A 25,887-nucleotide genomic window follows, 5' to 3' on the forward strand; every position below is an offset into this window, starting at 1 on the left:
AAATAACAACTTGGCACAATCACACAGGGTGGTATATATGATTAGACCTGCGTTCTCAGAATGGGGATCTGTAATAACAATGTTATTTAAGAAGTTTGTTCTTCACATTTGGGTTGACTCCCATGTCAACTGACACACAAGATTAATAAGTAAATTAATGTGGTGCGCTTTGCCCTTAAGATTACACCGATTTTCTAGTGCAGGCAAGAATATTAATAAAACCCTCCTCTGATACCTAGTACTAGAAAGTATAGACAGGAAAGATGCATCAAACACAGAGGGGAGGGCAAGAGGCAAAGATGCACTTGCTAAGAGATGAGGGGTGCTATACCAAGCAGAAATATGCTGAGGGGGTACAAAAAAGGTGTATGAGTAGCACCAACATAAAAGGGGGGAAAGGGCTAGTAAATGGGAAGGCCTGATGAAGAGATCCTATGTCTCTTCACTTTAATCTAGGACTCACCTCATCTGCAACCTGTCGACCAAGCTGCCCTTTGAAACCCTTCATCCCTAGGAACTCTCCATCTTCCTCATCTGCAACAGTCGCAGTGGCATCAGCCTCCTCATCCACATCCTCTTCCTCTTTCATCCGTTGATGCATCTCTCCCATATCCTCAAAGCTAGATCCAGATGTGTCATCCATGTTCTCCATGTCAATCACCGCAGACCCTCCTCCCTGTATGAGACAGTCATGAAACCTGACATGTTCACCTCATCACTGTAGTCCCTCCTCCTCCTTGCACCATAGACTTAACACCCTACCCTACTTACTACAGTCTCTATCTGAACCAGTCATAACACCCTTCCTCATTCATCACAGTCCCTCCACCCTGAACCAAAGACATGACACCCTACCCCACTCACAACAGTCTCTCCACCCTACAAGAGACATGACACCCTACCCCACTCATGGCAGTCCCTCCTCCCTGCTCTAAAGACATTGCATGGGGAAAGCCTCCTGCCACAATATAATCAGACCAGTATCATAGACTTATCTTATAAACCTATGGTGCCGGCTTATGATGTCACTTGACTGCTCTGTATGGAAAGATCTGTACCTTATATTTGTGAAGGACTCCTAGCTATATTACTAAGGAACTGTCTATTCAGTGACACATCTGACTCAGTTTGAAGGGATGCAGATAACCTTGAACAAGGGCTATTGTTTATTCAGCCCCATACTACTTGCTATTCAAGGAATTACAGGATATCCAAATTTGACCTCAAATACATTCTTGTGGTTTGCTATAACTACAACAAAAGGGCACAGCCCAATCAACTGTTTTGATGGTATCATGAAAAGAAAGCTATCTCTGATAAGAAATCATTTATAAGATGCACCTGCAAAAGGTATAGGACTCACACAATGATCATAACACATAGTTAGATTGTGAGACTGCCAGGACAAATAGGGAAAAATACCAGAGTACCTGATTACTCTTCCAATGTATTGTAAACCACTTTGGGTGAATCATGAAAAGGTGATTAATAAATCCTGATAAATAATAATGACAACAACATGTGCCAATACAACATTAGATTACCGTGATCTGCACCTGCCATTCCAGCTGCCTATCTGAGGAGATAATCCGATATCAACAGACTCAGGACATATAGATAATTTAAGTTCTGTAATCACTATCAGCTGAGTTACAGGTGGTTTTGGCCAGGAGGACGTGCGTATTGTTTCATCTGACTTCTTTTCATTTTATATTATCCTAAATGTTTCTATTAAGGACTTGTAAATTGTTCTAAAACTTTACTTCCGTTTACACCTTGTTCTTGCACTTTATCTTTGTAAATACAAGAATCTTTCTCTATTTCCTCTGTGTACTTTGTGTGGCTGATCAGTGAATAATAAGAGGGAATTCTGAATTGGGGACCTTTGCTAGACATGTTTTTCCCTAGATTTTATGCCATTATTTAGAAGTCTAAGATACATTTTTCAGAGGAAGGAGCATCATGACACCCTGTACATTTACCTCACTCACTGCAGTCCCTCTTCCCTATACCAAAGACATGAGACCTTACACACTCACTTCACTTACTGTACTAAAAACATAATGAGTTTTAATAAGCACACTCCTCCCAAAGTAAAACCCAAGTAATATCCCCCAAAGCTATACACTGATAAACTGCCTGGTTTCATCCTACAAGATGTTTCCTGGGACAGACAAACTGAGTTTGCCATCAGATTGAAAACATCATTATCATGAAACAAGAGGGCAGACAGCAAGGTGTACATGCACCCAAAGCCATTTTGAATGAGTAATCAGCATGGGGCAGGAGCGTAGGAAGATCGCTCCTGCACTGAAAGACCGCTAGACAACCAGGTAAGGTCCGGGAGGGAGGTGGGGGTGATTCTGGTTTTAGGAAATCGCGAATAATCGAAATCGCAAGTCCTAAAACCGCAAATCGGGAGGGGAAAAGTGTACTAACAGAGGCATCAGTGCCATGTAGGGAAAAGAGAAACTCACATACCAGCATGTGCAATCAGAAACTAAGAAAACAGGGCAGAAAGAAAGAAAGAAAAATAAATTAAAAAAAGACAGTGATATTTTGCCCAGAGTTTGTTAAGAAAGGTGCAATACAAATCTAAAGTAAGTAAAACTGTACTGGACACCATCAGCTTGATTACAAAGTGTTCGAGCAATCCTGGGCATGTTACTTCACTTAACTCTTTGCTCAATGAAAGGAGAGCAGCACTACCAGTATATTTGAGAGACTGACGTCATACCCAGCATACGAGTGAAGTTCATTTCTGTACTGATTTGTGCAAAAAGGACCTAAAAACGAAATGCTGCTCCCATCCATTCCTGCAAGTGTTCAGGGCCATGAGAAACATGTTGCTCTCACTCTTACCTGCAGGTTCTCCTCGAAACCTGCCCACTCTGTGCCTGTCAGGCTCCTGCTGCCTCCTGCTGGGCTGGCCATTCTGCTTCACTTGCCACCAGGCTGGCTGCTGTAAAGGGGAAAGGGATGCCAAAGAGCTGAATAAGAAGCAGAGGTGGATAAAAATCAATTATTTAAATTGGATTTTTTAAATAAAATACTTTTTTGATGAAAAATCTATCTAAAGTTAGTTTTCTATTTAAAATACATTATAGTCCAAAAGTTATTCATCATGAAATAAGGATCAGCATGGGGCTATATATTCATGCAAAATTTTACCCCCCACCCTTTTTACTAAGCCACAGTAGAGGTTTCTACCAAGCCACAGTAGAGGTTTCTACCATAGCCCGGAGCACTAAATGCTTAAATTTGTTTGCAAAGAATTCCATTATGGTAATGAATTCATAATGTCAGGGGCATGATTTAAATCAAGCCTTTTTTTTTTTTTTATATTCTTTATTCATTTTGAAAACTTACAGGAATATATCATTAGTAACAACAATAACACTTAATGACTAGTGATTTAAATCAAATCCAGCCTGATACGAAGAGCACATGTCTTATAACCCCAAACACAGGTTCTTCCTTCCCATTATCCACATAATAGGTCTAGTAGGGGCACTACAGAAATGATAAATGATAGTAACAACAGTAGCCTTTGACCAGAAAATGCACTTCTTTATGATCTCACTTATCTCATGGAGGGCCCCCTTTTATCAAGCTGCGCTAGAGCTTTTTTAGTAGAAATCATTTTTATTAAATAAAATACAGTGTACAAAATATAAATGAGTGAGTACAATCTGGGGAGGGATTCAATGGCTGGGAGGGTGTAGATGGACTGGAGTGAGCTTTGACGGAGACTTCAGTAGTTGGAACCTAAGAACAGTATCGGGCAGAGCTTTGGATTCTTGCCCAGAAATAGCTAAGAAGAAGAAAAAACAACAAATTTTTAGATTGAATCAGGTTGGGCAGACTAGATGAACCATTCGGGTCTTTAACTGTCGTCATCTACTATGTTACTATGTATAACATATAAATATAAATACAAAAGTAAACGATTCATAGAGTAATGAAATAAACTATGGGCCTCGTCTATTAAACTGCGCTAGCAGTTTCTAGCGCGGGGAGCCACGCTGAATGGCCCGCGCTGCTCCCGACCGCTCATAGAGTTCCTATGAGCATCAGGGGCAGCGCGGGCCATTCAGCGCGGCTCTCTGCGCTAAAAACTGCTAGCGCAGTTTCGTAGAAGAGGGGGGGGGGTAAATTAAATAAATAAATAAAAATTAATCAATTGAACAAATAAATAAGTGAGCAATAAATATATAAATAACTGAACAAATATACTGATAAATAATTAAATGACTAAATGATAACAAGTTATATATACAGATAAAAATTAAAGGCCAAAGAATATCAAATATATAATCTCATCAGAGCACAAATTCCTATTCCTATTGATTTAACTACAACAACTGCTTTAATATTAAATTCCATTTTAGTTTTAATATATCAATAAATTGTGCTAGAGGTTTTTAACCTGAGCCGGTGCGGTAAATGCGGTAAATCCCTTTGAGCATCTGAGCATTTGCCTCACTGGCCTGCGCTAAAAACCTCTAGCACAGCTTGATAAAAGGGACTGAAATGTCTTCCAACTTTGCTTATCAATCACCTCCACCATTTTATTCTACTTCCCCTGGTATACCCACTCCTGAACTCTTTCCTCCATCTTCCTCAAGCTCTTTCTTCTCCCTGTTTCCGTTGATCCTGGGCTCCCTTACTTTCTTCCTACACTTCCCCTAATGTACCTGCTTAAAGCTCGTTACCCATTTGTCATAAAGCATGTAGGTTTCACTAAATATAACCCAAACAATTTCACAGGAAAAATAACCACCAAACAAAGGGGTCCTTTTACTAAGGCACCCCAACTGATTTAGCACGCGCTAAATCGGTTAGTGCGCCTTAGTTAAAGGACCCCAAAGTCCTGGAATATATATATATGTATATACAGTGGTACCTTGGTTTACGAGCGTAATTCGTTCCAGAAGCATGCTCGTAATCCAAAATACTCGTATACCAAAGCAAAGTTCCCCATAGAAAAAAATGGCAACGCTGACAATTCATTCCACAACCCAAAAGGTGCTAAGGAACTGGGAGGAAGTGGCAAGGGGTGGCCCAGGGGTGTGTACCTGTCAGGTGCCGGGTGCTGCAGTTTGTAGGTGGCCAGCTGTGCGCAACCATCGGGGTCCCTGTACAGCTGCAGGCAGCACTGCTTCAAGGAGATGCCTCTTCCGTTCGCCAACCAGCTTCCTGCACCACGTTGGAGAACCTCTGAGCCCACGTAGACGAGCGCCGTCCCACATGCGCATTATGTAAAAACATGCACATCGATGACCGACGCTATGCGTGATTATACATAATGCGCATGTGGGACGGCGCATGGCAGAAGGCACTTGGTGCGGAAGGCCGGCTGGCAGACAGAAGAGGCATTTCCTTGAAGCGGCGCTGCCTGCAGCTATAAGTGCTCGTTTATTGGGGCGGCGCTCAGTTTGCGAGACAAAAGTCTGCTGAGTGTTTTGCTCATCTTGCAAAACACTCGCAAACCATGTTACTCGCAAACTGAGGTTTGACTGTATATATATCTTAAAAAGGACCAAATAGCGATCACAAAAATACATAAATAATAATACTTTGTTAGAAATTTTATGAAAAATAAATGGAAACCAGCTCTGTTATCACAAACCAAGCTCCAATCACCGTTAAGAGCAAGGTGCTGAGTCTTGGACCTCTTAAAGGAAGTTTAAAGGTCCTGATACATCAATGGGTTTTCTTATTTGAAAGTGACTATAAATCAATTGAAAATCACAGCAAACAAAACATCACAAAAATTGCCCCAATTGTGTCAAGCCCACCAAAATATAAACAGTGTCCAAAATAAATTCACAATGTCCAAAATTGGCTGTAAATTCGCTTTCACCAAGTAAATGAAAAAAATATGCTCCTCTTCATAAGACTCTACCATGGTTTCAACAGAGCTCCATTTCGGAATCTCTTCCTTTGTCGGGAATAGAAAAATCTGAAATCCAGTTACAAAACATGGTCAATTTTGGACACTGTTTATAATTTGGTGGACACGACACTAGTGGGACAATTTTTGTGATGTTATGTTTCCTATGATTTTCAATTGATTTACAGTCACTTTCAAATGAAAACCCCACTGATGTATCAGGGATCTTTAACATAGTAACATAGGGCTGGATTCACTAACCTGCCCGATCGAGCCCGACCCGGGCAGGTCCGATGAATTCACAAAAGTAAAATATGCAGATGGGGGCGATCGGAGGAACGCCCCCATCTGCCTGCATGGATCGTGCATGTGCGAGCTGCGCAGACCATCTGCAGATGGTCTGTGCATGCCCATCAGAGGCACGATCTTTTTTTTTTTTTTTTTTTTTAAATAGTTTTGAGCCCTGCAAGCCCATGGTTTTAACCCGCTTTTTATCTGCGGCTTGCAGGGCGGGGAAGGGCAGTGCAGGGCAGCAGGACTTTGGGGAGATTCGGGGCAGTGTAGGGTAGCAGGGCTTCGGGGCAGAGAGCAGGAGACTTCTGCTTGAGTTGGGGCAGAGAGCAGGATATGCAGTCGGAAACTACTGAACGACTGGTCCCAGCAGTCGCTTTTGGAATTGATCAGCCAGCCCAGTCAGATCGGATTGATTGTGTTGTGAATCGCTGGCTTCCCTACTTTTGAATGTCCCTCCCCTCATTTGCATGCACAGATCAGAGGATGATCGGCAGAGAGGTTAATGAATCGGGCCGGAGAGGAATTTGGTCGCTAAGGGGTCGCAAACCGATCGGTACACGATCGGTTTGCTTAGTGAATCTAGCCCATAGTAAATGACATCAAATAAAGACCTGAACAGTCCATCCAGTCTGCCCATTAGTTACATGCATTAAAAATTCATGATGAAATTAAATTGTCTTTTTTCTTTGATATTTCTGAGCCATAGTCCATAAAGTCCACCCAGGACTGTCCTTAGGTGCCAACTACTGGAGCTGTCATTGAAGCTAACTCCAGCCCTTCCAACTATCTTTTTTTTTTTTTTTAATCTTTATTCATTTTCAATCTTACATCAAGTGTACAAACATCAAAACATTAAAATTAAATATATCACTTGATAATCTTTCTAATTTATCTTATAATACATAAAATTATCTCTCTTCCCTCCCATCATTCCCGCTATTATTTTTCCCAGTATGAATAATAATATATAAAACCTCCCCCCTCCCAACATTAGACAGTGTATATTTCAATAGAAAATGGTGTCTACTCATTACAATAAGATGTTAATGGCTCCCAAATTTTATTAAAATTATTATAATTCCCTTGTTGTATAGCTATTGTTCTTTCCATTTTATAGATGTGACATAATGAGTTCCACCAGAAATTATAATTGAGTCTATTGTGATTTTTCCAAATATTTGTGATATGTTGAATGGCGACTCCTGTCATCTCTTGAAATGTCCAACTATCTTGTCATTTGTGGGTACACACCATAAATTCTGCCCAGCAGCTTCCTCATGTTCCAAGTTATTGGAGTTTCCATCAATGTCCTCCCTAGCCCATCTTATACGGGACACAGAACATACAAGTCTGCCCAGTATCGACCTTAGTTCTTCAATATACAGTATACCATTCATTTTCTAATTAGAGATCATCTGTGTTTATTCCATGTTTTCCTTAATTCCATCACTGATTTCCTTTCCACCACATCCCTCAGGAAGGCATTCCAGGCATCCACCACCCTCTCCATGTAAAATAATTTCCTACTGTTACTCCTAAGTCTACCTCCCCACAACCTCAATTTATGCCCTCTAATTTTACAATTTTCCCTTCTCTGGAAAACATTTGATCCTATATTAATAACGTTCAAGTATTTAAATGTCTGTATCATATCTCCCCTGTCCCTCTTCTCCTCAAGCGTATACATATTCAGGTCTTCCAGTCTCTCCTCATACTTCTTTCGGTGCAGACGAGAAACTCAAACAAATCTCTGTAATGCTGGATGATGTAATGGGTCAATTTAACAGTAGCAAATTGCCTGGACTAGATGGTATACATCCTTTGAGAGGTCCAAGACACAGAATCTTGCTCTTAATGGTGATTGGAGCACAGTTTTTGATACCTGAGGGTTTCCATTTATTTTTCATAATATTTTCATAAAATTTCTAACAAAGTATTATTATTTTTGTGATAGCGATTTAGTCCCTTTTTATATATATATTTTCCAAGATTTTGTTTTAAAGCATATGGGAACAGACTTAAAGATCTCAATATGTATACTTTGGAGGAAAGGCAGGAGCAAGGATATACATACAATAGAGATCTTTAAATACCTATGTGACATAAATGCGAATGAGGCGAGTCTCAATTGAAATGAAACTCTGGAATGAGGGGGCATACCAGGTGAATTGGGAAAAGACTTATAAATAACTTCAGAAAACGCTTTTTCATGGAAAAGATGGTGAATGCATTGAACGGCCTCCCAATGGAGGTGGTGGAGACAAAAAGCATATGAATTCAAGAAAGCTTGGAACAAGTACCGTACACTGAATTTCTAAGGGGTTAGGAAGAGATAGTAGATGGCATAGATAGGCAGACTAGAAGTACCATATGCTCTTTATCTGCCTTCATTTTTATGTTTCTATCCTTATCCTTTCCTTTTCCCAGTGCAGTTACCCTCAGGCTCTCCCCACATCCCACCTCCCCTGCTTTAGTTGATCATGGGCTCCCTTGGGATTAGGGGATACTCAATTAAGTTACATGGAAATACTTTAACACATAGGAGGAAATATTTTTCAGTCAACAAATAGTTAAGCTCTGGAACTCCATGCCAGGGAATGTAGTAAAAGCAGTTAACACATTTGGGTTTTAAAAAGGTTTGAGTAAGTTTCTGGAGGAAATCTCCATAGTCTGAGATAAACAAGGAGGATACCACTGCTTGCTAGCATGAAATCTTGCTACTATTTGGGTTTCTGCCAGGTACTTGTGACTTGAATTGGCCACTGTTGGAAGCAAGATAGTGGGCTAGATAGACCATTGGTCTGACCTAGTATAGCTAAAGTTCCTTCCCCACCTCCTCCAGTATTCCTGTCTCCTGGCTTCCTCTCCCTTTGCAGTGCAGTAATCCCAGGATTTTTCCGCCATCAATAGTATATTTACCCCAATCTCTTCTGCCTCTCCCATTCCATCCCCAGTACACTTACATATGAACATAAGGTCCATCAAGCCCAGTATCCTGTTTCCAACAATGGCCAATCCAGGTCACAAGAATCTGGCAAGCAGTGGTGTGGTGAGGGGGTGGGGACCACCCCGGGTGCCATATTCACGGGGCGCCAACGACTCTCCTCCTCCTCCCGAGCATCTCTTGAAATGTTTGCCAGCGTGAGCAGCATCTTCCACCTGCTGCTCGCACTGGCCTCAGCTCCCTTATGATGTCACTTCTTGGTTGCGGGACCAGGATGCGATGTCAGAAGGGAGCCAAGGCTGGCATGAACAGCTGGTAGAGGACGCTGCTCACGCCGGCGAACATTTCAAGGGGTATGGGGGGGGCGGGGGAGGCATTCAAGCGTCGGGAAGCGCAAGGTGCAGCAGGGAAGAGTAGGGGGGTGCACGGCGCGGTGATGCCAGGTGCCACCGCTGGCAAGATTCCAGAAGAGCGAACAGAATTTATGCTGCTTATCCTAGAAATAAGCAGAGAATTCTTCCAAGTCCATCTTAATAATAATAATAACAGCTTATATACCGCAATACCGTGAAGTTCTATGCGGTTTACAAAGATTAAGCAAAGGTACAAATTGATTGACTTTAAGAGGGGAATTTTTTTTCTTTTAGGAAATTAGACAAACCATTTTTAAACTCTGCTAACTACTTTCACCACATGCTCTCTTTGCCCTTCTCCCATCCCCCCCCCCCCAGTGTAGTTTTCCTCTTCTACTGTATTTTCCTCAGTATCTCCCTCGCTCCTGTTCCAAATACACTTGGCCCTAATTTCTTCCTCTCCGCCCCCTTCTCCCCAAGTTCTTTCTTCCCCCGGGGTTTCTCCCTTCCCTCTCTACACTGCACTTACCCTCGGCCTCTCCTGCCGTCCGTTTCTGAATCCCAGGGTCTCCCAGCTCACCTGTCCGCACGACACTCTCCCTTCTGTGCTCGCAGACCCGGAAGTAAACAGCACTCTGGTGACGTGGGACGTCCGCCCACATTTCACCTCAGCCCTCTGACGCAGCACGGGAGACGCCACTCCCACAATGGCGACGCCGAGCTGCCTGCGAGGGTCGTGCGCCTGCGCGCGGAGCCGGAGGCTCGCGAGATTGGACGGGGAAAGATGGCGGCGCCGGGGAGCGATATCGTGGAGGAGATGCGGAGTCGGGTCGTTCTTGGGGAGTTCGGGGTTCGTAACGTAAGTATCTGCCCCGGGAGCAAGGAAAGAGCGGCTCTTCCCCGAGGAAAGAAGCACGCTTGTGGTCACTGAACTTTGTTGTGCTGGCGGCTTAACATAGATGGCAAACAGAAACTCTTTAACGACGAGTAAAAGCAAATAAACTTGTGCAAGGGTTGATGCAGAGACATGCTCCAGTTTCTTACGCAAAATTATCTAGAAATGCCAAATTACTGAGTTCCGGAGATTTTGGGACTCAGCATTGATTGCAGTAGGCAGGATCAGGCAGTACAAATGCCTCACTGCTTTGGATATACCTCCAGCCTTGAACTGGTGCGAGAAATAACAATCTCTCCCTGGATTAACTCAGGAGGACGCGACCGCCGATGTGAAACAGCAAACAGTTTTATTTGGACTCTCTTGCAAGAAAGAGTGTCATACACAGGCACACACAGCTGACTGCAGCTTTACATTATACAATTTGTTCTCTCATCCTGGTCCCTCCTGTCTAGGTGCCCATTGGTCAGGGTAAAGGTAGCTCACATCCTTAGGTGACGTACCAACTTTTACTTACTGTATTTCTTTTTGTCCCACTTCTGTTTACTTCTCCCACTACTCCTGCTCTCCCCTTTGGGCAACCCTAACTTTATTTACTTTTACCTGTATGTGGTTTTCTCAGTTTGCTACTATCAATTTTGTTCTGTAGTTGCTGACAACATGATCTCAAGCAACTGCAAAGAATGTCTTTATCTCCCTTTCTTCTCAGGCAGCCTATCAGTTCCCCCCCCCCCCCCTTCCTTCCTCTCTCTTTTGCTGTTCCTGCATTCATCTATAACAACTAAACTAAACCTTGGGTTTATATACCGCATCTTCTCCACAGTCGTGACATCAGATTATTACAAAAAGTATTATAAAGAGTTCCCTTCTCACAATTGGGTAACTTGGTATCTGAATTATCTCTAAAATATTCCACAGCTAAATTAGTGCTGTAAATTCACAGCTCATTGTGAAAATGTCACCCTTCTTGTCAGTGCATGAGTGGCCGTTTGGTGGAGGATGGACTGGGGAGGGCTTCAATGGCTGGGAGGGTGTAGATGGGCTGGAATAAGTCTTAACAGAGATTTCGGCAGTTGGAACCCAAGCACAGTACCGGGTAAAGCTTTGGATTCTTGCCCAGAAATAGCTAAGAAGAAAAAATTAAAAATTGAAATTGAATCAGGTTGGGCAGACTGGATGGACCATTCGGGTCTTTATCTGCCGTCATCTACTATGTTACACTGACGGGAACAGAGTTGTGCAAGAAACATATTACTGAAGGCCTCTGCTCCCAGCCCCATGCCCACATGAATTCCTGTCTCCTTCCCCGAGCTCGAAGCCGTGCCTGGAGGGCCTCTGCGCATGCATGGACATTGACACAATGATGTCAGGTGCATACACAGGAAAAAAGAGGGGATTAATTTATATTAAAATGATTTACTTTCATCTATCACCCCTTCCTCTCTCTCTCTCTTAAATCCCTTCTGTTCTGCATGATTTTCTCTTTCCTGCTTGTCTCCATCACCCCTCCTGCATTCTGTTTTTATTCTCCCACAATTCTCTCTTACTTCCCCCTTCACTGTAATTTTCGGTTACCAGACTTCTGGGAAAACCCGGACATGTCCTCTTTTTAGAGGACTGTCCGGGTGCCCGGACAGACTTTCCAAAACCTAGCAGTTGGTCTGGGTTTTGAAAAGCTCTGACCGCGTCTGGAGGGCCTCATGAGGAATTTTATCAAAAGCTTTCTGGAAATCTAGATACAGTACATCAACTGATTCGCCTTTATCCACATGTTTATTCACATCTTCAAAGAAGTCAATCAAATAGTGAGGCAAGACGTCCCGCGGCTAAACCCATGCTGATTCTGTCTCCTTAAATCATGTTTGTCTACATGTTCCACAATTTTATTTTTTATAATTGTTTCCACTATTTTGCCAGGCACTGAGATCAGGCTTATTAGTTTGTAATTCCCCATATCTCCCCTGGAACCCTTTTAAAAAATCTGTGCAACATTGGCCACCCTCCACTCTTCAGGAACTACAGATTATTTTAGCGACAGGTTACTACAGATCACTAACAACAGATCAGCAATTTCATGTTCAAGTTCTTTAGCATCCTATTGTGTAATATGCAAATGAGCTAGAGGTATGAAATTGCAGTTCTTTTCCAGCCACTTTACTCTCCTGACTTGGTCCCTGCTGACTTCTTGTTTCTTAAACTTAAATCCACGCTGAAAGGAAAGTGATTCAACACCATTGCAGACATAAAAGAAAGCAATGCAATGACTGTTTCCAGAAGTGGAAATGATGTTGGGAAAAATATATACTTAGGGAAGGGGAGTACTTTAAAGGGGACCCAATGAAATAAGTTGTAAGATTGTTTAATAAAGTTTTATAAAATCAGTCCTGGATCTTTTTAAACAGACCTCATATGTTGCGCATATCAAAATAAACTAAAACCAGATAAGTACCCACAGATAGAGGAAAAAAGCCTGAATAAAGGAGAATGCAATAGATTTTTTTTTTCTGAATGTTATGATTTTTGAAGAATGAACCAGATAAACTGTATAATCTTTACCATCATATTCTATGTAAATGATAAAACTGGTATATGTCTGGGTCTCCCTCTCACTGCTTTCCATTTTCCAGGTTCACACAACAGATTTCCCTGGGAATTATCCAGGTTATGATGATACTTGGGATCAGGAGAAGTTTGAGAAGGTAAGCATTACCTTTACTGAATCCTGTGGAGCCGATCTGTCCACGCCTCATCTCTATTAATCTCCTTGCATATCCCTTAATGTTTCTTCAGGGTCAGGACAGACCCCTCACTACTGTATGTATCCCTCTGCCTTGCATCACCGTGCCAAGAGAGAGCCCTTCCTTATTGCCTCCCTGTGTCTATTTCTCACTGCAATGTCAGGAGAGTCTCATTCCCTTATTGTGTCTCCCACTGTGGTGTCAGGCAAATCCTTATTGTTGTACATCTCTGTTCTTGTAGAATTTCCAGGTGAATGTGATGAATATGATGGAGGATACACTTGAATTTGATATGATTGGGATCGATGCTGCACTTGCTAATGCTTTTCGGCGCATCCTATTGGCAGAGGTAAAGAGTGCTTTTCTTAGCATTGACTTCCACTGTTTTGAGCTAACGGGTTGTTATCTCCTCCTAACAACAGCTGAAAGTGGAGAAAACTGAATTCTACCAGTGACATCACTATAATCTGTGGTGCATCCAGTATTTTTCTCTACCTTCTAGCAGGTGATAGGTCAGTTGTTTTTGCTCCTGTCCATGGCCTAGCTCCCTGCTCTGCTGGTGCATCCTATTGGCAGAGGTAACTAGGTTGATGGTGTCCTCTCAAGAGACTTTAGTGGCATGTAGAGAGGAGGAGAGACTGCTGATAAAGATGCTGAAGAGGGAATCAGCTGCTAGTGGGGAGGGGAATGTCTGGTCTTCATCTTCTGATGTTTAAAATTTGTAAATGAAAAACTAAGCAGTGAAAGAATGAGCCAGGAAGGCTGGTCTTCCAGATTGGAATTGTGCTTTGGAGAAGTTTGTATTATAAAAACTCAGTATATAACAATGAAAGGAACACGCAATCTATTTCAAATAACTAACAAAGGAGCTCGGAACCATTGAAGGTATAGAAATCACAAACGGGGACAAGCCCTCAATCGTGTTTCAATGTCTATCATTGCTCCTTTTTAGAGTTAGTTAGAAGTTTGTTTCTTGTAGTGTTGAAACAATGTATTAAAAAAGTTCAAATGTCCATTGAAAAGTGTTGTAAAAACTTCATGTGAATAAATAATTGAATAAATATACTTATATTTCAAAAAACTTGAATATGTGCAGTGTTCAAAGTTGCTTCCCTGCGGTGGGATTTACCAAAGCAGTACCCATCATGGGTGGTCTGGACCCCAGGAGGGCCGCCATAGAACACGCTCACCAAAAACCGTGTCCCAATGCACCTGAATGTCCACACGGTTGTGTCACACAAAGGAATGGAGAGAAGACCAAACTGCAGCTTTACAGATATCCACTGGAGGTACAAGAGAAGACTCAGCCCAAGAAGCTGCCTGATGCCGAGTGGAATGAGGCTTGAACTCTCAGATTAAAAGCATTAGTTTGTGAAATTAATATCTTTGCCATCTCTGATAGAGCTTCCCAAATTACATCTAAAGTTATTACAGAGGGGCGATTGACCAAAGAAAAAGGAATTGAAACAGTTACCATTGAAGAGGAAATTCCACTAGTGTCCTGACGCACTTCAGAAATCTCTGCTCCCAATATACCCCCCACAGTCTCCAGTGTCAAAGATATCTGACTTTGCAGCACAGCTTGGGTACCTGGCCCTTGCAAGGAGCTCTCAGCTATTCCTGCTCTGCTGGTATCACCTTGCCCTAGCAAATTTGACACCTCTTTGGGAAAATAAATGCTGGTTTGGGCAGAAATACTGCTGGTTGTCAAAGGTTGCACAGGATGGTTTTTGAGATCCAGGCTTAATGAGGTGTTGGGCCCAGGGGAAAAGCCTGTAGCTCCTGTTTCCTGGCGTCTTGCAGACAGGCTTTCAGCACCAGACACTGAAGGATCTGTTGCACGCTGAACAAAGGGCTAGATTCACTAAGCAAACTGATCGTGTACCGATCGGTTTGCGACCCGATTTTACTCCTGCCCGATTCACTTACCTCTCTGCCGATCCGATTCCAGTCCTTGCATGGAGATGAGGGAAACGGCATGCAAAGTAGGCAGGGACCCAATTCATTAATGAAATCTTGTAAACTGACTGGGCTGGCCGATCAACCCAAGAAGCAACTGCTGGGGACCTTTCTGACTCTATAGCTCCATTGCGGCCCTGCTCTCTGCTGCCCCAACAATATTTATCTCTCTGCCCTGAATCTCTCCTGCCTGCCGCCCCGAATCGCCACTCTGCTCTCCCCCGAATCTCTCCTACCTGCCTCCCTGAATCTCTCCTGCCCTTCCCCACATAGCGAGCCCGTGGTTTTAACCCACGGGTTTAAATGGGTTAAAACCACGGGCTTGCTGGGCTAGTAAGTAAAAAAAAAAAAAAAGTCGTGGCTCAGATGGGTCTTAGACACATACGCAGACTATCTACAGCCCTGGAAGTCAGGTTAGTGAATCTATCCCAAAGTGTCTATTGGGATGTTTATTGTCAGGTGGAGAGTTAGTGGCGGCAGTTTGTCCTGTGGAGGGGGAGTGCAGAATTTGGGTGGAGGGGTCATTTCCCCCCAGATGCTGAAATTGCTTGAAGGGAAACGTCTTTGGGGGATGGGTGTTTTTTCTCGGGGCGAGTTAGTGGCAGCAGTTTCTGGTGCAGAGGGAGCTCTTTGGAGCAGACCTGTATTGCTCACCACTTTCTGAGTCATGCCAAGGTAGGCCTTTTTGGGTTAGGACCACCAGAAACCTCTAGCATTGCTTGGTGGGGAGGTTCATTGTGGGATGTTTCATGGGATGATTCAGTGCTTGAAATGGCTGCAATAAATCATCCTAGACTAGTGCTGCCCGATTCAGAGAAAAATATTTCGATTCGATTCACCCTGTTGAATCAATTTTTCGATTCGATTCACTGTTAATGACACAGCTTTTTAAGTTTAAACATTTTATTTAACCAAGGCAATATCATATCAAAAATTCCCAGCCTCCATCCCCAGCACCCCCAGACTCACCAGCCACCTGCCGATTCCCAGCTTCCATCCCCAGTCCCAATACTCACCAGCCCCCTGCCGATTCCTAGCTTCCATCCCCAGCCAAGACTCACCAGCCCCCCCTGCCAATTCTCAGCCCCCCCCTGCCGATTCTCAGCCCCCCTGCCGGTTCATATACTTACTCGACTGGATGTGGAATTGCGGAGAAGAGAGAAGAAATGCGGAGAGAGAGCCAGCAAAAAATACTGTTTGCTTCTGAGGTCCGCTGCAGGAGATCTGCTCGCTCCCCCCTCAACTCTCCCACGTCCTTTCGTTTCTTCTGATGTAACTTCCAGTTTCGCAAAACCGGAAGTTACATTAGATGGGAACGAGTCTGACGGCTGGCGATGAAAAAAATAATGAACTTCAATCGGGGCTGAATCGGTGAGGCCGTTTTTTTCACAAAAATGAACTGATTCGAATTGATTCACCTGATTCGAATCGGTGAACCGATTCGAATCGGGCAGCACTACAGAACAGTACAAAATCTGTTTGAACAAATCGTATTAGCAATCCAACCCCCCCTCCCCAAACCACCTGCCCACCCAAAGAATAAAGAAATACAGTGGTACCTCGGTTTACGAGTGCACCGGTTTGCGAGTGTTTTGCAAGACGAACAAAACATTCGCAAAATCGGCGCCTCGGAAACCGAGCATGGCTCGATTTACGAGTCCCCCCCCCCCCCCCCCCCGCCGCGATCGGGCACCCCCCCCCGCCGCTTCTTACTGTCTTCTGGGCACCGGCACCGGCATGTCCTGTGGGTTGGTGCCGGTGCCTGAAGATCTGCCTCCTCTTCTTGCTGGGCCTTGAGCATCTGCGCATGTAAGTACTTCCAAAAATTCATGTGGCCCAAGGTTGCATTTATCTGATGACATTTGAGACAGCCAAAGCATTTATTGGCTAGGCTGGTTCTTGCTAGTGGAGAAGCCAAGACATGCTGCGTTGGTTGGGGGAAATAGTGAAGGGAGGATCCCAAGGTGTGTGCTGGCTTGGGGGTTGTTGCTAAGGGAGGAGTTTGAGATCTGTGCTGACAGAGGGCTACTGCTTAAGGAAGCGTCCGAGGCACCTGTTTCTTAGATTGGTGGGAAAGTTGGGAATGTTTCTAGCTTGTTGGGGATTAGGGTGTAATTCCCTTTTTTTAATGTTTCTAGGTTCCCACAATGGCTGTGGAGAAGGTTTTTGTGTATAACAACACATCCATTATTCAGGATGAAATTCTTGCCCACAGACTGGGACTCATTCCCATCAAAGCTGACCCCCGACTATTTGAATACAGGAATCAAGGTATGTCTTGGTGCTGGGGAGAGAACAGTAGGGCCTGTAATAAGAAAAGCTACATGGAGGCTAGTTATTTTTTATTGGAAATTCTCTGGGTTTCACGTGGAGATTCCAGGATTCTGCATGAATTGCTGCTGAGTCTCTGAATAAACACTAGAAAGCTCAGGGTGCTAGCACTGAATCGGCCTACATGGGCCTGAGGAAGGGAAGCAGTGTTGCACTGGGACACATGGGCTAGAAAAAGGAGGAGACATCTGTAGTTGAACAGGTGAGAGAGTTGACTGTTGCAGTCATGGCTGAAAGCAAGGACGAGAACAGTGCTGGGTTTGGACATGAGTTGGTGAGGATGGAGTTCACCTTTTTCTCTCTTCCTTTCCCCATTACTAATCTGTGCCAGACTGAGTGATCAAAAAACAGAGTTCTCAGGGGTGCTTATGGCTGTATTGGGGGAGTGAGAAGGAACTTCTGCCCCATTATCTAATTCTCCTTCATGTGTCTCTGCAGGTGATGAGGAAGGAACAGAGATTGATACACTGCAGTTTCAGCTCAAAATTAAATGTACCCGAAACCCAAGAGCTTCAAAGGATTCATCTGATCCCAATGAACTGTACCTCAACCACCGAGGTAGCAACTCCCAATCAGTTTTATCTCAGCTGCTTGGGTAATACTGTCTACTTTTTCCAATCTGTAATTCAGCTTCTGAGATAATAATGCTCACCTTCCCCCAATGAACAACTCAACTACTGAGGTAATATCATCATACTTTGATCCTCCTCCTACCTCCCTCTGCATCCTGAATATCTCATCAAAGGAACTGTAGCTTCTGAGGTAACAACTGTCCCCCAGCCAACTGTTTGTATATCAGTCACCAACCTAAACCCCCTCTTAATCAACTACCAAAATAATTTCCCTCCTAATTAGCTGTAACTCAACCACTGAGATAGTGATCTTAGAATCTAATCTTCCTCTACCCTCCTCGGCTATCCTATCAAATATACTGCAGTCTCCAAGTCAGAAAGTCTCTCTCTCAGTTAACTATACCTCAGTCACTAAGGTGTTTAAAAAAAATAACTCCTCGGTCAACTGTAAATTACTGAGCTATGAGTAACAACCTTCAAATATAATTGCCCCCACCCCGGTTAGCTGCAGCTCAACCAAGAAGATGTTAATCCCTTAATTTTAACTTTTCGCCAAATCGCAGTCTCACATCTCAAGCCTAATTTTCTCCCTGCCACAAATAATTGTATCTCAGTTGCCAAAGTGGCTCAGCTTTGATAACCCCTCCCCTGAGAACTAATGCCACACATCTTACTTTCAGAAATTGCATTTTGAGTCTAAATGCCCAGTTTTCTGCAGTTTCCCACAGTCTCATATGTCCATCCCCAAACTCACAACAAATAAAGTAGGAGAGCTTGTTTGTTAAATAATAAAGTAACTAGGAAGTCAAAATGATACAATGTTGCTAAATAAGACTTCTAACCCAAATTTCTAAGTAGATTAAAGCACAAATTTATAAGGTGAATTCACATACACTCAGAATTGTGTAATTCGACCAAGAGCCGAGGCTCCTATAGCCTCACAAAAGCAAGCAGCAAGAAAAACCTTTTTTCATCCACCTATATATGAATACCAAATCACTGCCTCAATTGCAGTGTCGCCAGTTCTTTGGCATTTGAAATGTTCCAACTCCAATTTGGGTTCCTTGAAAAAAGTAATTCGAAACATGCCCCATGTCGGGACCTGTTAAAATCTTTTGAAAGCTAAGTGGATTTTTTCCCTTCTTTTCTCTGCCATTTTGAATAGTACTTTTTATTAACACTTTTTCAACAATCACTATACACAATGATTGGGTGGTGGGTTTGACTATAGGAGCCTCGGCTCTTGGTCGAATTACACAATTCTGAGTGTATGTGAATTCACCTTATAAGTTTGTGCTTTAATCTACTTAGAAATTCGGGTTAGGAGTCTTATTTAGTAACATCCCCAAACTCAGATAGGTTATTTGTTCATGAACTGAAAGCTGTGTTCTGATCCTTCTGTAAATCACTGCCATTTCCTGGGCTGAGGTGTTCTTTCTGTTCTCCTTCATATTTCTGACTATCCCTAAGCTGAGTTCTGTGTTTTGATCCTGTCTGCTTTTTAGTTCTTCAGTTACGTTTCCCTTCGTCATTGCCTCTTCCTGAGCTCATGCTTCTATTCTATTCTTTCCTGTCCAGTATATACAAAGCACATGCAGTGGGTTCCAATTGGAAATCAGGCGGACATGTTTCCGGACAGTGCTATCCGTCCTGTGCATGAGGACATACTCATCGCACAGCTACGTCCGGGGCAGGAGCTGGATCTCTGCATGCATTGTGTCAAGGGCATTGGTGAGTACATGCATGCGTGTCCCCAGGGAGAGGAGGTGAAAGAGAGCTGTGCATGTCAGATAGACAGAAGAATGAGGGAGATTATGCATGTGTGTGTGGGGGGGTTGTTCAACGTTTTGAAATTGGAAATGTTTGCATGCTATGAGGTCAGTGTACAATGAATAATTGTGAAGATTTGTGCAACTAGGAGGTGGTGTTGAATATCGCAACTGTTTATTTCTAGGAGACAGTCCCTTTTCCATAGAGCTTACAGTCTATTCAAGACAAACAAATAGGACAAGTAAGATAATTAAGGAGGAGTTTCATTTATTACAGGAATGGTAAAAAAAATAACATGAGTAAAGGAGAATAAGGGGTTAAACATTTAAAAGTAGCCTCAAAAGGGGAGCTTTTAGGCCAGAGGGAACATGACTCACCCTCCCCAGAAATTTGTTCTAGACCACTGGTGTAGGGAGGTGAAAAGTGGCAGAGAGAATGGTAACTTAGCTGATGAACAGAGTTCCTAGGGAGGGGTGTAAGGAGAGGTATTGAGGAGCTGCAGAATGAACATGAATGCACTTACAGGTCAGTAAGAGAGGTCTGAACTTTATGCAGAAACAGATAGGGAGCCGGTGATGTGACTTGAGAGGGATTATATGTGTAGGGGGCTGGTGACTGAAAGGATGTGATATGTTGCTGAAATCTGTAACTCCTGATTTTGTGCATTTGCAGGGAAAGACCATGCCAAGTTCTCCCCAGTGGCCACAGCCAGTTATCGCCTGCTCCCCGAGATCTCATTGCTGCAGCCCATAGAGGGGGAACTGGCAGAGACGCTGAAAAAATGCTTCTCTCCTGGGGTCATTGAGGTTCAAAATCTCAATGGTATGTTACTAACCTACCACCTTCTAGCCTCTTCTCTTTGAGGAGAACTGAAGTGTCCTGCAGTAGCTTATCCTAGTGTTTCCCTAGTTGGTCCTGGTGTAACACCTTGTCAGTCAGGTTTCAGCATATCCACAATGAATATGCATGAGGTTGGTTTGCATACACTGCTTCTATTGTATGCAGATCTTCCATGTACGGTATATTCACTGTGGATATCTTGAAAATCTTTCTGGTTAAGAGGTACTGCAGGACTGTATTCTTATCCTACCCACACCAACCTGCCATTCATTCATTTATATATCCCTTTTTCTTTTTGACATCTTCTTCCTATATGGAGTTATTAGGAGTGGAATACACTTCTCCCTCGGTATTCGCGGGGGTTAGGGGCAGAACCGGACTGAAAAGTGTGAAAAATCGCAAATAACTTTGTGATGGCTCTGACCCACTCCCTGACCTTACCTGGTAGTCTCCGCCTCCTTCTGTGCGTGTTTGCAGGGGCCAATGCGGGTGCTTTGGTCTCCTCTTTCCCCGCTTTGGTGTCGGGCCGGGCAGAATGAAGATTGTTCCTCTCTGGGCTGGGCAGCTTGTGCCGGCCTTAGCTGGTGGTCTAGCAGGCTTTCGGGGCAGGAGCGATCTTCCTACGCTCCTGCCCCGTGCAGATCGCCAATAGGAATTGGCTGCCATGAGCTCCCATAGTCTCTTGAGACTACGACGGGAGTTCATGGCAGCCATTTCCTATTGGTGATCTGCATGGGGCAGGAGCGTAGGAAGATTGCTCCTGCCCCAAAAGCCTGCTAGACCACCAGGTAAGGCTAGGATGCCGGCTGGAGAGAGGTGGGGAAGGTCCGAAACAAAGCTTTTTTTTTTTTCCCCTAAAAAAAAAAAATCACGAATAACCGAATCCGTGGATGCTGAAACTGCGGATTTGGAGGGGGAAGTGTAATCTCCGTAGACTGTTGTTTTGGTTGCACTTTTGTAATGCTGTTTATTGTGAAGGGAAATGCCGCTTGTTCACTGCATTCCTTTCTCCTGGAGCTGGTGAAACATTTACAGCAAAGGCTTCTGAAGTTTACAGAACTAGGCAATAATCGAAGCTCTGAGAACTTAAGCAAGTCACTTGACACCTGTTCTCATAGGAAACATTTTCTTGGTGCAGGTAGGAAAGTGGCAAAAGTGGCAAACGCTCGCCTGGACACCTGTAGTCGAGAGATCTTTCGGCATGAGGAATTTAAGAATCTGGTGCGCCTGGCACGAGTTCGGGATCATTATATCTGTAAGTCTGGTGCTGGGGTGGGACTGGAGGTATCAGTTCTTTGTGCTCCTTATATAAGATGTTTGGAGTCTTTAATTATAGACGCATCCCTCTGTTCCTTGATGAGAGGAGGCAGTATTCTCTCCCTCAGCTATGCTGCAGCAGTCCCTCTCTAAGGTCATCTTGGGACAGACAGGTTATCTTTCTTCAGAATTACCAGCCTTCCTCTCACTCTCTAATTGCCAGACAGTACAGGCGCTTTTATTTAAAACTAATAGCAGCCTGTATGTGATCTTTCTTGTGCCTTTCAGGTTGTACTCTGACCAGAATGTTCTCTTTCTCTTTCACACAGTCTCTGTGGAGTCTACAGGTGTGCTGCCTCCTGATGTTCTGATGAGTGAAGCCATTAAAGTTCTGATGGGTAAATGTCAGAAGTTTCTGGATGAGCTGGACCTTAGCCAGATGGACTAAGGAAAGGGCTGCTGTTTAAAGAAGAAAGGTTGTCCCTCAGTGAGTTCTACAGACAAGGCCCAGCCCTGGCTGCTGTGCACACCATGTGAACCCAGTGAGCAGGCCCTTCCCAAGTGCAGGACATCTGACAGAACACTAAGGAGCTGAAAGTCAGTACAGAATATTCTTGTAAGGGAAGGACTTTGTAGAGGTACCTCACAGTAACATGATCTTGCCAGGAGGTACGTGGATTCATGAGAACAGGATGTAGGCTAGTCCCTTTTTCAGGACCAGTGGAACACCTGCTCGGAAAGGACATTAAGTGTATGTGCAATTTGTCAACAGATACCGTTTACATTGAAACTAAGCAATGATATACTATTTTCTCACATATGGTCTGCTGATAAAGTAGATCATGCTATTTACTATTATCTTTATGAATAAAAATACTGAAGGCAATGAAGAGGTCCAGTCTTTCAGAATTACACATACAGTACTTCTTCAGTTGGCTTTTCAGCAGAGCTCTATACGGGGCCATTTTCACCTCTGTTTTTCTATTTGCTCTGACCATTGTCTTATTCCACAGATTCATTATAAAAGATCATCAGACACAATTACACTGAGGAGTCTGTATGAGTTGATGCAAATCAAATTCTCTGTTAACAAGCCAGCTAAATTAACCATTTGAGGATGGTGTCAATTGACGGCACCAAGACAAGGATGGCCTAAGCTCAGATAAACCAAAAGGTTTATGTCCAGTCATCAGGCACACGAATGATGTCATCCAACAGTGCTGGGACAAAGCAGCATTCTTGGAGCTCAGAATTTCTTGTCAAAACTTCTAAGCATGTTTGTTCTTTCTGTGCTTCGCACAGGTGCGTAACTGCCTCAGTTTTTAATTAGCCTCATGTATGAGGTACACTAGCTTTTGTCAAGCCTAATTTCCATAATTGGTTTTAATAGTGGCCGTGCCCACATCTGGGTTGTCAGACAATCAAAATTGAGGATCTGCCTATGCTATTCCCTTTTCACCCTATCCTTTGTCACCAGTGATGATATCATAACTTCTCCTTAAACCTGTCCCTTTTGGTAATGTCACAGGAAGTGATATATCTCGGTCCAGGCTGTGCTGCCTTTTCTAAGATGGCAGCCACCACAGGTCACACAAATCTAAGAGGGGAAAACCATTGGGAAAGTTTGCAGGGATGAGCAGAGCCAAATACCTTCAATCTGTACTTTAATTTGAGTCTTTCCCTTCCTGTCTGTTTTATTTTTGTATTTTGTACTAAAATAACCCGGATCTCTCTTCAAACTGACTTGAGTGCTACACTAGTAAGAATCAACAGTAATCTATTATACAGACTTAAGCATGCAGTGAACTTCAGTGCTGGTTTGTTGCTATAAGTGGAAGAAACATCTTTCTAAACAGGATCTCATTTGCTAACCTTCATTTTGTACTTTATGGGTGTTTTAAACTTGTATCTGAAAATGATGGGGAGACTGTGTAAGAAAATAAAATGTGTGTTGCATGTTGTTTTCAGGAGATGGAGGGGGAATTAGCTCAGAGCTGTACTGAATGAACAAATGGGGATGTTACAGGGGAGCCACGCCTGTCCTTACTCTTAGGAAAAGTGGTGCTTTGGCTTTTCAAACCTCTTCAATTCTAATCACCTTGCTGTGCCATTTTTTTTTGTTGTTGTTTGAACTTCTGGCTTGCCCTGAGGCCATTTCAGTATCTCTCAAATTAAGGGACAGATAGGGAAAAAGTTTAAATGTACCTGATTACTGTTCAATGTATTGTAAACTGGAATCTCTTCATGAAAAAGCAATTAATAAATCCCCATAAAGAAATCCTATTAAGACTGTCGCATGTTGAATCTGTGCCTAATTTTTAGAGTTCTATAAAATACTATAGTTTATGCCTTTTTATTCCTGAGAGAACAAGCTGTGAAGTTTTCAAATGGGAGGTAGAGGCATTCGCTGTTAGTTGAGCACAGTTTGAAAAAAAAAAACAACAACACTATACACTTTAAGAGCTGTAACAATAAAAGGAGTCCAACTGCCCATGCTCCTCAAAGGCGATAGGGAGTATGCATGGTTCCCACAGCTGTTGTTTTTTTTTTCCTTTTTATTAATGGCATTTCAATGATTTGATGCTTGAACTTTCCTGGTATCATTGTTACAGTAACTTTGATGCAAAGAATGTTGATATTTGTTTTTGGCCTTGCTCTTTCTTTTGCCCTGAAGTAGATCTTTTTGAGTCGTAACTTATACATTTTGGATGAAAATGCTGCGGCTCAAGTTTAATGCTCATGTAGGTGCATTTTTTATCAGAACCACTGAAGCCACTAATTTTTGCATTACCTGTTTTTTCACTATCATCATCTACTATAATACACTGACACACAAAATGCTTCCCATCTGTTGTGAAGTGTTCAAAAACAGTCAACTGTGATTTTCTTCATAGGGTACCCCTTTCACTAATATAAATATCATAAAATATTACATTTTGTAAACATCAAAGAACTTGATCTCAAAATATAATCTAAAAGTAAAACATAACCTGAAAAAATGGGTCAATTTAAGCATTATAATATTTGCATGACAATTTAATTCTAGTCTGATTCAGCACATTTTCACTGACTCTAATTCCAGAATTCCAACTCCACGGTTCTGCTATAATCTATGAGCAGGTAGGTGGGTAGGCGGAAGCTGTTAGCCAAGTGAGTGGCCAAATGTTTGAATGCAGACAATGACATCAAGTGGACAACTCCAAATTGATTTTGCAGCATTTTCAGTGAGCTGGTTCCCAGCTTTTGGAACGACTAGTTACTGTTGATGAAACATGGTTACATCACTATGATCCAGAGAGAAAAAAAAAAAATATATAGTACAGTGTTCTCCCGGTGGTTCGTGGTCCTGGTCATTTGTGGTATTTTCTGACCGCAAACTGCCAAGGAGAGGGCAGCGGGAGAGAGCAGCCAGAGTGCCGTGAGTGCAGGAAATCACTCACGATAACGCTCCGACCACCTCTTCGTGCACTAAGTCGGGCCTTATCCAATCAGGAGCTGCGTGTCAAAGCAGCTCCTGATTGGATAAGGCCCGACTTAGTGCAGGAAGAGGCGGTCGGAGCGTACCGCGAGTGATTTCCTGCACTTGCAGTGCTCCGGCTGCTGTCCTCTTAAGGCTCCCCCATGAAAAACTGTATTCGAGGTTTTTTGAGATTCGCAGCCCTGCGAATCTCGGGGGAGTACTGTATATGCAATGGCAACACTCAGCTTCTTCAAGGTCAAGGGAATTCAAGATCCAAAAGTCAGTAGGAAAGGTCATAGCCAAAGTGTTTTGGGATCAGAAAGGTGGTGTAATGACTGTAATCAGTTACATGCAGAATACTGCTGTACCTTGCTGTGCCAAATAAAGGAGGCATTGAAAGAAAAAAGAACAGGGAAGTTACAGAAAGGTGTTCTTGATAGACAATGAACCTGCTCAGAAGGCTGCCAAAACAATGGATGTTTTGAAATAGTTGGAGTTTCAGTGCGTAGACTATCCACCCTACTCACCATATCTTGCTCCATCTATTTTCTAATCCCAAACCTTAAAAGTTTGAAAGG

At 43.1% G+C, this 25,887-nt stretch overlaps 2 protein-coding genes across 5 annotated transcripts in view; one reads left to right on the top strand and one right to left on the bottom strand.

Moving 5' to 3' along the window:
* YIPF3 (Yip1 domain family member 3) overlaps window positions 1–10,200 on the bottom strand; it is a 34,079-nt gene extending 23,879 nt beyond the window's left edge. The window contains exons 1-3 of one of the 4 annotated variants that reach the window (XM_033937082.1): window positions 10,068–10,200; window positions 2,863–2,990; window positions 464–676 (exon numbers count right to left, since the gene is read on the bottom strand). In XM_033937082.1, coding sequence (XP_033792973.1) covers window positions 464–676; window positions 2,863–2,934 — 285 coding nt within the window. In that variant the 5' untranslated portion in view covers window positions 2,935–2,990; window positions 10,068–10,200. Of the gene's footprint in view, window positions 1–463; window positions 677–2,862; window positions 2,991–10,016 lie in introns of all 4 variants that reach the window. The other 3 variants (XM_033937084.1, XM_033937085.1, XM_033937083.1) reach the window with 3 other exon arrangements.
* A 2-nt stretch (window positions 10,201–10,202) lies between these two features.
* POLR1C (RNA polymerase I and III subunit C) lies at window positions 10,203–24,179 on the top strand. The gene is made up of 9 exons (XM_033937081.1): window positions 10,203–10,346; window positions 13,010–13,081; window positions 13,362–13,469; window positions 17,218–17,350; window positions 17,849–17,968; window positions 19,561–19,713; window positions 20,425–20,574; window positions 21,731–21,847; window positions 22,179–24,179. The coding sequence occupies exons 1-9, from the start codon at window positions 10,272–10,274 to the stop codon at window positions 22,295–22,297; spliced, it is 1,047 nt and encodes a 348-aa protein (XP_033792972.1). The 5' UTR covers window positions 10,203–10,271; the 3' UTR covers window positions 22,298–24,179.
* Window positions 24,180–25,887: the final 1,708 nt, after the last annotated feature.

This window comes from Geotrypetes seraphini, chromosome 3, assembly GCF_902459505.1.
Source record: "Geotrypetes seraphini chromosome 3, aGeoSer1.1, whole genome shotgun sequence".
In the NCBI taxonomy this organism is placed as follows: domain Eukaryota; kingdom Metazoa; phylum Chordata; class Amphibia; order Gymnophiona; family Dermophiidae; genus Geotrypetes; species Geotrypetes seraphini.